Source organism: Perca flavescens, chromosome 13 (genome assembly GCF_004354835.1).
Source record: "Perca flavescens isolate YP-PL-M2 chromosome 13, PFLA_1.0, whole genome shotgun sequence".
Lineage (NCBI taxonomy): Eukaryota > Metazoa > Chordata > Actinopteri > Perciformes > Percidae > Perca > Perca flavescens.
In genome coordinates, this window is record NC_041343.1 from 7135165 (window position 1) to 7148334 (window position 13170).

General features: G+C 42.1%; 1 protein-coding gene across 1 annotated transcript in view; it reads right to left on the reverse strand.

Annotated features, from left to right (window-relative positions):
• The window catches only part of uvrag (UV radiation resistance associated gene), a 111174-nt gene that overhangs the window by 83819 nt on the left and 14185 nt on the right, over positions 1–13170 (reverse strand). Inside the window, exons 2-6 of the mRNA XM_028596170.1 lie at positions 12372–12489; positions 11835–11869; positions 10471–10632; positions 8910–8984; positions 8699–8784 (exon numbers count right to left, since the gene is read on the reverse strand). Coding sequence (XP_028451971.1) covers positions 8699–8784; positions 8910–8984; positions 10471–10632; positions 11835–11869; positions 12372–12489 — 476 coding nt within the window. The remainder of the gene's footprint in view (positions 1–8698; positions 8785–8909; positions 8985–10470; positions 10633–11834; positions 11870–12371; positions 12490–13170) is intronic.

The following is a 13170-nucleotide window of genomic DNA, read 5'->3' on the forward strand; positions in this document are numbered from 1 at the left end:
CAAATGACAAGCCAGCGCATTATTTAGACCATCAATCACAGGGGCAATAGACTTCCAAGGATGTTTTTCTTCAAGTCCAGAGCCCACAGAAAGACAAACAAATGCCCCTCAACACAACCCGAGGGACTCCAACAACACAGCTACAGACACCAATCCCACATGGTGGGAATGAGTTCCAGAGGACAGACAAAAGTTGGAAACTGGCCAATAAGCATTCACACTGTCAGAGTGGTGTTAGATCATCCACTTCTTGCTAAATGTCTCAATGCCATCTGTGTGCCGTGAGGGTTGGGTTTAGGGTTGGGTACCGAAACTCGGTGCTAATGCGGCACCGGTGCCTAAATGACCGGTATCTACCGAACCGAATTGCAACGCAGATTTCTGTGCCTCATTTCGGTGCCACTTAAACGCCTTTCTGCGCTGCTCTCGGATGCTCCGAAACAGATGTTAGAGGCAACAGGAGCATCGCTGCACGTGGCTAGTAGGGATGTGCTCGATTGAAGAACTTCTTAGTCGACTAACACTCATTCAATTGTATCGACTAATCGATTAGTTGATTTAATCGACAGATCGGTAAATCTGAGTTTCCACGCGTCCACGAGTCGTACAAAAGCACCACTTTAATTCTTGTGTTTACCAGAGATGGGCTCGTACGTTTGAAATAAGCATCAAACATGACTAATCGACTAAAGAAATCTAAGTTGACTAAGACCAAAACGACCGATAGTCGACTTAGAGGGAGCAGCCCTAATGGCTAGTTAACACTACACAAAATAAAGATCTTCTTAAGCTCTTCTTCTTAGCAGGTTTCTTTCTCTCCAAGCCCTAACCCTGTGGGTTGGGTCATAAAGGTGATGTGAATAGGGCTTTCCTTAGGTATGCACTTGCTTTGTGTCTTCAAGAAATTGCCTCTTGAGTGGATTTAGCAAAAGAGACTCAGTTTAACAGGCTTCCAGCTTTCTTGGGGCCATTTTACAAATCCTATGGGGGCTTTTTTGTTATGAAACTCACAATTACCTCTGGATAGGATTGCCTCTTCCTGGCAACCAACGTAGGGAAGAAATGTTTCTATGAGGACGTAAATAAACATGCAGCATGAACATCGTTGCATAGTTTCTGCCCACAGTTTTTAATCTGTCTCAGGTGACAGCGATAGCAGTTGGAGATAGTCCTTTGGAGCATCAGGGCACATCTGTTTTGACAGCTTCATCAGTTTAGGTGATTACGGATATGGCCTTCCCCCCCCTCGGTGAGAATAGTTATCTCCGCTCTCCTTTTCACGCATGTCTGCCCCCTTATCGTTCCCTGAGTCTTGGGCTAACACCTGCCCATCAGGCTCTGTCACACAACCTATGGACCAGGAGGAGGCTGCGGGTGCGTGGGGGAGGGAGGGGGGGGGGGGGGTGTAGCACCATACACCCGCATTGGCAGCGGTTTAATGGCCGGGCAACTGTCCAGAAAAAGGCCATCTCACGAGCCATGACAACTTTCCTTTTCCGAGGCATGAGAGGTAACTTACAACTCTGCCGCGGGGGATTTGCAGGAAGTTATGACTGAGCCTGTGCACTCAACCCTTCATGGAGATAAAAATCAGAAAAACAATAACATGTTCTCCTTTGACTGAGGCACTACACCCTGCAGGGGTGTCAGATGAAACTTGTGCTTTTGAAACGTCAAAGATTTGTTGATAAACAGAAAGCATCTTGTAGAATTCTTTTTTAACACAGGGGCTTTGAGGTATAGCAAAAAAATAATAACGCTACAATGCTAAATGTTACGATTTACAATCAAGTAAATGAAAACGGATCAAAAGGATGACCTTTCGGTGCAGCTGGAGGGTAGCAGACCTGGCAGCCTCTCTGAGCCAGGTCTCCTGTTCTCTGTTCATTTACCTTTACTGATTATCCTGAAATAAATATTTGCCGTGGTTTACACGCCGTGTTGTGGGATCTGCAATTTTGCAATCACGGCTGAGAAGGAATCAGCAAATGCAGATGTGTCATCTGGCTCACAGAGCTAAGCCGGAGGAAGACCTGGGATGTGAAGAATACCCTGGGGAGTACACGGTTGTTCTACAGAGAGAAACTGGGGGAAGAACATCAGGTAGGCCTCATGTAGCACGAGGGCTGGGTAACAAACTTCAATACTTTTTAGGCACCGACCAAATTTCCTCCGTAGTATCGCGTATCGAAAAATGCCTCGTCATTAATTACCAAATTTCAATACCTAAAGAGTCAGTGAGCCAATAAGCGTGCTTGTACCAGGATCTAACGTTACACGTTGTAGATGCATGCAGGAAAACTACGTTACAGAGACAGGGCTCTGTGTTTTGTTGTGTTTTGAGTGGCTTTACAGTGTGCATCACATAGGTGTAAGGAGCTGGAAAAAAAAAAAAAAAATAAATATGTACCATAATGTTGCAAATTTCTTTTTGTTAAAATGGTAGTAAAGTATAGTTTAGGAACCGGCATTGAACAGGCGGGATCTAATCTAGCAATAATGCAAACATTGTCCACAAAAATCTCCAATCAAATTTAGGTGAACCAATCAACAGGTTCAAACTCAGCAGACAGACACAATGGCTGCTTCCCTTTAACAAAGCAGGTTTTAAAACCTGCAGTGGCGCTCATAAGTTTATGAACCCATGCTAAAGTTGGAATACAAAAAAAATCCTCTTTGGGAAATTGATCTTAATGCCTTAATTAAAAAGGACACCAATTTTCTTTGTCAATGAATAATTTATCCTAAATAAATAAAATGTTCTTCCTTAAAATACAGGGGGCATAAGTCAGTACACCTCTATGTTAAATTCCCATAGAGGCAGGCAGACTTCTTTTTCACCATACCTAGAGATTGGCATGGTTTTATGTCGGTTAGCCTAATAGCTGGTTTGATTTGCATTGAGAGATGATCTTATGGAAAGTACCCCATGCCAATCTCTAGGTATGGTAAAGGGTATGTAATGATTGGGGCTATTTTAATCCCAAAAGCCAAGGGAACTTTATCAGGATGCATAGTATCCTGGATCCATGAAATAACTGGCCTTTAAAAATAAAAATCTGCCTGCCTCTATGGGAATTTAACATATGGGTGTCTATACCTATGCCCCCTGTATTTTAAGGAAGAACATTTATTTATTTACGATACATTATTCATTCACAAAAGAAAATTGGTGTCCTTAAAGGTTGGATTTTTCCTAATTTCTTTAATTAAGGCTTTAAGATCAATATCCAAAAGATGGGTTTTTTTATTCCTCTTTTTCGTCAACTTTAGCATGGGTTCATAAACTTATGAGCACCACTGTACGTGTGCCCAATGCACTTGTCAAACAAACCTGGGTCAGCGGAAACAAGCCCAAGGACTAATGACTGTACTGAATTCATTTCCAGCAACAATGTTTCAAAGCCCACAGGGTGACCAGGGCAGCTGATTAAGCATATCCAAACAAGCTTGGGGACGTTTTGTGACAACAAATTGAGGATTGAGAACTTTTCAGTTGGTATTGGAGATTCTGGTTCGTCCGTAGCTCCACTTACATATGGCGTTTCACAGGGTTCCATTTTGGCTCCTACTTTGTTTTCTTTATATATGCTGCCGTTAGGATCAATCTTTAGAAAACACGGAGTGTCTTTTCACTTATACGCAGATGACACACACATCTATCTGCCTTTTAAGCGCACTGACACAAAGGGCCTTGAAACCCTATCTGCGTGTTTAAACGACGTAAAATCCTGGATGTCCTTGAATTTTTTACATTTAAACGAGAGTAAAACCGAAGCTATTGTGTTTGGCCCTGTTCTGGGAGATGGAAAAAATACTTTTAATACCGCAGACCTGTACTGTGACATTAAACCTACTGTCAGGAGTCTGGGAGTGGTTTTGGATTCCACTTTAAAGCTAGATAAACACATAAACACAGTGGTGAAATCAAGTTTTTATCATTTGAAGCTGTTATCCAGAGTTAAGCATTTTCTATCACCAATAGAGCTTGAAAAAGTGATCCACGCTTTCGTTCTATCCCGTCTGAATTATTGAAATCTTTATATGCAGGACTGCCCCAGTTCTCTATTACAAGGCTTCAAATGGTCCAAAATGCAGCCGCCAGATTTCTGACTGGGGTTCGCAAACATGAACATATCATTCCCATTTTATTGTCTCTTAACCGGCTGCCGGTGCGCTACAGAGTTGATATGAAAATAATGCTTTTTGTCTTTAAATCTTTAAATGGTCTTGCACCAGCTTATTTATCTGAACTGTTAGATCTGAATGTACCTGGTAGGTGTCTACGGTCCACGAGCAACTATGATCTGTCCCAGCCACGCTCGCAACTAAAGTCAAGAGGGGACCGTGCTTTTGCTGTGGTTGGTCCTAAGCTGTGGAATAGCCTCCCCGTCTCCTTGAGATCGCTGTCCTCTTTATATGAGTTTAAGCTCAAACTAAAGTTGTATCTCTTGGAGCGTGCATTTCTCTAAATTCTTATTTTTTATCTATGTCTTTTTGTTGTCTGAAGGATGTTTTATTCTATTTTCTTATCTGACTCTTGTTATGTGAAGCACAGTGGTCAACTTCTGTTGTGTTTACTAGTGCTATATAAATAAAATGAAATGAAATGAACAAATTGAGGATAATGTCCCTCTATCGCTTCCGGGGACAAAACAGACGAGCGCCACAGTGGGAAAAACACAACAAACTAAACTTCTAAATTCCGCCTTTATCTCACAGCCAAAGAATGTCAATACATTTAACCACTTGTTATTCACCTCCCTTCACTATTGTCTCCAATTTCATGGAATGGGAGATAAGATTGCCGAAGTTGCTTTAGCCAGCATGCATAATGCACTCCTACTCCTGCAGGCTGATGTTTTCTGTGCGGATCTGCTGAGTTGCTATAAGCCGTGTTTACATGACAACTACAACAGAGATGCAAAGACAACAAAGAGATGGTGAGAAAAAGATATGTATGGTCCTAAAGGGTCAGAAAGGGGTCACACATTGCATAGAATTATAGAAGTTTGCTAACTCAGTCATGAGCATTTTGTCCTTGTCCTCGTCTTACTCTAAAAATCTCAAACCGTTAGTCATGGTTACTTACGCTGTCTGGTGGAGGGAGCCAAATAATACACAGTGAAAAAGCTTTAAAGCTATAGTGCATAGTTTCTGTCCCCCCCCTTATGAGGTAATTATCTTCACTTGAATGTATCGGACATTCATTAATATAAAAAAAAGTTACGCACTAAAGCTTTAAGTTTAATGTACAAAAGTCTCATATAGATTTCTATCAGTCAACACCTACTGTCTTTTGTTTGGGAAGCCTGAATTTCCGAGGTGGGAGTAAACTCAGTAACCTGAGATAACAACAGACAAGGCAAGCCCTACAGAAGCCGTAACACGTTGGAGAGAGTGAGAGAAAAATAACAGGTAGGAGAAAAATCAATCAACACATCAATAACACAACAAGCGAGATTAGACAGGTAGGGAGAATGGAAGGCAGACAGAATGTAATCTCAGATTGTAGAAAATGTGTAAAAAAAAAAATATATATATATATATATATATATATATATATACACTATATATATATATATATATATATATATATATATATATATATATATATATATATATATATATATATATATATATATATATATATATATATATATATATAGGAAAGTGGACAGTGGGGCAAATATAAGAAGGGGTGTCGCAGGCCTACTGATTAAACTGAAAATAAAATAAATTCTGTTTTAAGGGTTGCTTTGATTGTGCACCACTCCAGAGGTGTGAAATGGAAAAAACTAAATAGCATCTCTGTCCATTTCCACATGATGATTTAAAGCTCAGGTAGTCAGTTTCTTTCTGTAGTCTGGTTGGTGCTGGTTCTGACCCCAGGGTCAGCCGTTGCCTCCAGTCCAGCTGTCTGGTTAACGCAGGACCACAACAACGTCCCACGGCTGAGAGCTGTGGCCGCAGCGTCCCACCAGCAGGCGGGCGGACCTGAGGGGGCTGCCTGCAGGAAAGCATTATCATCACCTCAACAGCCTCTGAGCAGGAGAGACCCCCCACAGAGCTTCACCACCGCTGTGCGCTGCTTCTGTCGACATGTACTGTACGTATATGCATACTCCACATTGGAGCATACAATCGCAAATCAGGAAACACAGGCATCATATGGCTCTGATCATTGGGTGGGGGGGGGGAGGCTCCAGGAGTTTGAGACAGGTTTAATCTGCAATGTCGCAGTGCTGAACTGTGAAAGTTGTGCCTCAAGAATTAGGTTTACCATGTGGCCACTGCTACAGCAGACCTGAAATGTCAACATTCAGCATCTGCATCTTGTTTTAAACACTATTTTTAACATCGAAAAGTAAGTGCATAACTCTTCGCTTTCAGAGAGTTGTGTGTGAGTAAGAACGGAGGGGCCACTCAAGTACTTCCTCTTACACAGCACTTCAGCGTGACGTTAAAGAGCATACTGGGCCATAAAAGATGGCCTCTAACCATTGTAACCTGGAACAGTAAACCACTCTGTCACTCTTTCTGCCTCTGCTTTTTGTTTATATCCAACTAGTCCAATATGCAGCTCAGTAAGGAGTTCTACCATCAGTCCTATCAACTTTTTCTTTCTCTCTTACTGTTCAAACATAAAATCTTTTTTTCTAGTAAGACAGGGGAGTGTACGTGAGAGGTTGAGGTACGTCTGCACCTGCATTAGTAGTGTCTTTTAAAAAAAAAAATCATCTGGATCATCTTCATCACTGTCTCCTTGGCTTTCTTTCTGCCCAGACAGGGGCCCAGCACTATATAGGATGTGGCTCAGCCTCGATCAGCCTGGACTCTCTGGAAGAGACAAGACTTTGCTGATTGATGATCTGTTCACTCCCTCTTCATCTTGCCATCTGAGACGTGTTGTGTTTGCTAGCCCACATCACCATGTTACTCACACAGTCGATGGGTTTTGTCAACCGGGGGCCTGCTGAAAAGCAGACTGTGAATCTGCTGGCAAATTGCCGTCATTAATCAAACCGGTGCATTCTTGGCAAAGCAGCTCCATTAAAAGCATTGCACTGAGAAAGATGCTTTGCATTGGGCCAAGGCAGATAGCTGAGTTTGAAGGTGTCCCCTCCAAACGCACAATAAAAATGCTACTTTTCAACCGATTACATAATGAAAAAGTCAATGCATGGTGCACAGTCAGCGGCATATAAAGGTGGCTGATATGTATCGTATATATCAACCACGTACAGTAGGTGAGCCAATAACACAAGTAGAGATTTTACCATGAAGCACAGTTCCACAAGCAGCACTCCACCTGCTTCAGAGAGTTAATGCACTTTGAAAAAGGCAAAGCTGTGCGGGTCAGAAAGTGGTATATGTTGTTATATACCATGGGGGGGATGGGAGGATAATCCCTGTTGGGAAGTGTACAGTATCTGATGAATCATTCTACAGTACATTATCATAAACCATGTGCAAATGAGTGTGCCGAGCCAAAAGTAACTCTGACAGGCAGATCATTGTGTGGGAAGAGGGGGATCAATGTAACTGTGTTAAACTCCGCAGAGTCCCACTGGGTGCGGATAGAAGAAGAGGATGTGGAAGAAAGCTGCAATAATGTAAGAGGCAAGAGCCAGAGGTCATACATGTTATGATTCAAACTGGGCTTTTTTTCCTAAAAGCTGCTGGGGAGGCAATGGTATCCTCTCATAAACTGTAAACATAAACCATGACCACTCTAGATGAGGGAGCGCTGTTTAAGTGCAGCCCGCTTTTCCTGATACTGCAAAGGCCTGTGATGTATTTATGTCCCCCTATTTAATTCTTATAGTAGGAAAATGTCAGTGGAAGCCCTTCAAAATGCTCATAATGACAGGATCCTTATCTTATTTTGGAAACGTCAAACTCGAAAGCTTCCAGATACAACATTTATTTAGGTAAATCTGGGGCGTAATTATGTTGTTATGTGATAAGGCCATGATCACATGGTTTCCCTCTGGGGAAGCCCTGGTGGTGCTGAAAGTAGAGATTACATTCTACCACACTTAAATATAAATGTGGAACAACAAGGCCATGTTTGTCAACTGATGCAAGAGCTGCCTTGTGTTGTCTAAAGTTCTTTATTACTGCACCATGGTTCTCCTAACAAGCAACTTCCTTAGCAAATCTCTGTCTCCTTCTTGTGGTGTAAATGTGCACTGCAACCATTTTATCAATTCATTCTATCCACAATCCCAAGTCTGACGCTGGCCTAATGATGAAGTGCCTTCATTGGGATAGACTGCTTAAAATGTTCCATATATATATTAGTCCCATCATGTCCACCAAATACAGTGTAGACTACAGGCTTTGTGACTTTGTATAAAAGTTGGAGGCCAGAAGAGCTTCCCTGATAATGGGTCAAACATGTTGACTTTCCTGTGGCACCATCTGCTGGAATACAAATGCCAAAGACAAATATGCAACACATATAACAGGAGGAAGTGTAGTCACATGAGCAATTATGCAAAAGATTAAATAAAAGTTCTAATTGAAGAACACCCGTTGTGGGTTAAAATAAATCAAATACACTGTAGAGCATTCTTCGTCAACAATCCACTGCACATGACAGAAAAGGTAATAATAATATACGTTTGATGAAACGTGGAGTCCCAATGTTATGGTGATATGATGTAATACTGCTGCATGGCATGGATCTTACCTGAGCAAAGAGAACACACTGTAGGAGTTTCTGACTGAACTCTGGTCGACCTGAAGCAGACTGTTTTTCTTCCGCTCTGACTGATCCTGTAACAGCCACATGTGAGTGTTTGAGTGCAGAGGCCAAACAGCGTCCCAATAAAACTAAGGAGTTTAGGACTGGGGATTCCATTATGATGCAGAAGCTGGGAAGAATTGGCAAAAGGCTGTACCTTATGATCAAAGTCAGCTGCATAGTAGCCATCATTCAGTCCAAATATTATCTCATTTGGATTCCTGGATCGAATCTGTGGACAAAGCGAGGCAGTACAGGCTCATTGTAGGGAGATGGAGAGAACAAAGAACAGCGGGCAGCTGGCTCTGTATGAGTTATTTTGATAACTCTGCAAACCCTTGGTGTTCTCTCAATGAGCTTCATGAGGTAGTCACCTGAAATGGTTTCCACTTCACAGGTGTGCTTTGTCAGGGTTAATTAGTGGAATTTTTTCCCTTATTAATAAAAAAGCAAAAGGTGGCTACTTTGAGGAATCTAAAATATAAGACATGTTTTTAGTTATTTCACACTTTATTGTTAAGTACATAATTCCATATGTGTTCATTCATAGTTTTGATGCCTTCAGTGAGAATCTACAATGTAAATAGTCATGAAAATAAAAAGGAAACGCATTGAATGAGAAGGTGTGTCCAAACTTTTGGCCTGTACTATGTATGTATGTATGTATGTATGTATGTATATATATATATATATATATATATATATATATATATATATATATATATATATATATATATATATATATATATATATATATATATATATATAGGCGCACTCTTCACCAGGTGAGCTATCAGGGCGCCCCAATGCTCGCTTTTTTTTTTCCCTAATAGCCATTTATATAATCTTCGGGAAATGAATTGCAGACTCTGTTTTGATGTAAATTAGTTCATGTAGTTCCACTGCCATGATTAAGATCATTTTATTCTAAAATGCAACGATTAAAATTCAGTATTACACATATACGGTGTTGCGATGCTCTAAATTTACTCACTGCCTAATGTATTACCTAATTTGATAAGATATTTTCATTGTGTGTGATGTTAGATTTCCAGGCCAAAATTAACAGAATGTCATATTATGTTAAGTGTTTTGCACATTGAAATTCTGTTATCAAAACTTTTTACAATTAACTCAGTTTTTGATCAGATACCGCACATGCCATGTAGATGTGTACAAAAACCAGCAGTACTCATAGGTTTTCTCTAGCCTGGGTAAACCCTGACGAACTTCCGGCAAATCTGAGATTTGCTCTGCAAGTCAGTCTGGCCAACAGCCCATTCAAGTCCATTTCCAATTTTTCCAAATTGAGGCACCAATCAGAACCGTTGAGGCGGGCTTTACATGATGACGATAGCGCAGCGACGGCGATCAGCTTTTTGTTTACATTCAACATGACGGCCACCAAAGCGGCAGCAACCCGTTGATGCCGCTGTCGCTGCTTCGATTGGTTGATTGGTTGAAGGACTATCCAATGCGCCCAGAGGCGTTTGAGCGGCGTCCGTTGGTGACGCCCCTTTGGAAATGGGCTGTGAATGAACATTGCCCGGACCCACTCTCAGTTACAAGTGAGAAGGGTCTGGTGTCAACCAGGCTAGGTTTGCTCTCCACTTACTTCACATATCCCTTTGTAGCCTGTGCCTGCGACACAGGGACCCCTTGTGACACAAGTGTATATACAAATAAAGATTATCATTTGTATGTGTGTGGTTGCTGACCTGCTGCCCTGTGTATCTGAGGCCATCCAGATTGACCTTCCATTCTATGAGGAGCTGGTACTGTTCCTCCTGGCCTCCCCAGATTCTCACCACGAAGCAAGCCACCGAGGTGTCCAGAAGGTCCGGCAGCATGCCAAAGTCCAGGCTCCGCCACGTCGGATTCTGACGACAAACACACACGCCAAGGGTTTGCAGTCACTTGGTGAGGCTGATCAGTTTAGTAAGAGTACATTAATATCTGACCTAAGAGCTGATCAGCACAATAACTTAAATCAAACTAAACCTTAAACTGAAGCTATACAAGACAATACAAGCGTGTGACGTTTTTTTTAGCGAGCACATTAGTTTGGGTCAAAATCTGAAATCAAAAATGCATGGTACCTGTACAATGAGCCCTATACATTGTGAAGTAATTGAATCATCCTGTTCCACATTAACCTTAAAGTCTGAACCCTACTAGTTTGTTGTCTGTCCTTCAACTCCCACACTGACAGCACTAAGTACTGGTTCTACAAAGCACTGTAGCCATTTACATCATTCAATTATGTACCATTTCCCTCCATCAGAGAGAAAATCTCTTGCTCCTCGGGTCACTTGTCAAGGACAGGCAGGAGAGGAATGTCACAAGCAGAAGTACAATCCACAGGGCGGGGAGAGGGGGGAACTAGTGAGAGTCAGTAGCGGAAGCAAAAAGGGGCATAGCAGTTAGAATGAAAACAGGAAGACCAACAGGAGACAAATGATGACGGGAAGGAGACAGAGCAGTAGAGAAGGAATGTCAGCAAGGATGGGAAATTCAACAGGAGGAAGTTGGGCTAAGAGATGACAGGAGTCATGACTCCTGCAGCGCATTATACAGTCTGCAGAGGGAGGATGCCTGGAAAGCAGCTTAGGTCAACTCATGACTCGGCAGCAAGCCCGAGAGTAATGGCTTGCCGTCCTTGGCTGCTTGTTTCTATAGCTTGCTGCGTCTGCCGCGCAAATGGCAGTAGAACAGCCAAAGAATCATGGGTAATTTATACAACTGACTGATGCTCACAGACCAACAGAGAAAGTTGCGCAAGGGAACAGCACATTTTAGTCAACGGAGCAGGTTTCACAGCATGTCTGTACTTTGATGTTTGAAAACCACTTTCAGTAAAGTTATAGTAAAACAACAAGTCCAAAAAGGTGCGACTGGCACATAGGCAGCAGGTATAAATGCCATTCAACTACAGGAAGCTTATCTTCCTTCATTGTGGCACTGCACATAATGAGCGGTGTACTAACACACTGCAACAGCGCGCTGCCGGTAATGACAACATTCTGAAGCTCTCCCAGGAGGCAGACATGAATAGTTTCAAGGTTTAAGTAAGTATACTCACCAGCGAGTCTCGTATGACTTCACTCTTGTAAAAATCTAGAAAGACATCAGAGAATGCTGGTTAAAAGAAGGTAGAAAACTCTCATGCACAACCAACTGGGTTACATCCAACCTAAAATGCAATTCACAGAAGCTCAGCGTTAATTTGTGAATTCAAACCAGATCCTGCCAGACAGTAGACATACAAGGCTGTAGTGATTCTGTTATCAACAGTAAACACACAGCGAGGACACCAAAGTGACTTTATTGGATAATGGACATGTTCTGATTTACAGCCATGAACCATACAGTACATTTATAAAAAAAAAAGAAAATGCATTTAAATGGATAATCTTCAAATAGAAATGCCTGCAGAACCGAGTGGCTCACCGGTTCAATGTCCATGCCGCTGCTCCATAGAGCGCGGAGAAATAGAATGTGCATTAGAAAAGTTTTTTGTGAGCTTGTAGACAACAGACCGAGCATTGTTACCCACTGTCAGCTCTCCCATAGAGGAGTGACAGCGTGGAAGGTGTGTGGGAGGGGTGTTAACACGGACCTCTAGAGATGCGGTCTCCTATACAGAGGTGGAGGGTGAAGTAAGTGTCCAGCAGCGGGGAGCCATTCTTGTTGACAATGTTTCTGGCCGCGATGCTCCGGAGATGACGCAATCGTCTCTGTTTGTTGGGGGGGGGAGATATAGATGGAGATGGAGAGAGTGAGAATAGATTAAAAACAAATAAACACATATCAGGGCTGCTGTGTTCAGTTTCATTCTTATGAAGTCTTGAGCTTCACTCAAGAGAGCCAATCGAATGGATTGTTGGCCGTGCGTTGACAGTTGGCTGGACAGAACGGCGATAGAGAGATGTGAGAGAGACGGCAGCACGGAGCATGAAGTACCTGACCTGTTACTTCCTGGCTACAGACTTGTGTCTGAGACAGTTCTCTCTCGTCGAGCCAAAGTAGCACTACACACCATCAGCATGTTTGGATCGACTTACAGCTGTGAGTCAGCTTTTTCCACTATGAACATTAAAACCTAAAAGTACTGTTCGGGATTGAAAATGAGCACCTACACATGTCACACAAATGTATGAGATCGGCACTAAGTCCACTTAAGCCAGGATTTAAACTACCTGCAGGGCAGTCACAGGCCCATACCTCTCTCTAGGAAAGGGGAAAAAAAATGTAAAAACATAAAGAGAAAAGGGGGCCGCTCAAACCTGCGTTTCCACTTTTTCTTTTTCTGCATTTTATTTTATTTTCAGTTTTCTTTTACTTGAACTTTTTTTCCTACAAGTTCAATGTGTCCGTGTGTTCAAAGGATCCTACTTTAAAAAATTGACAATACATAT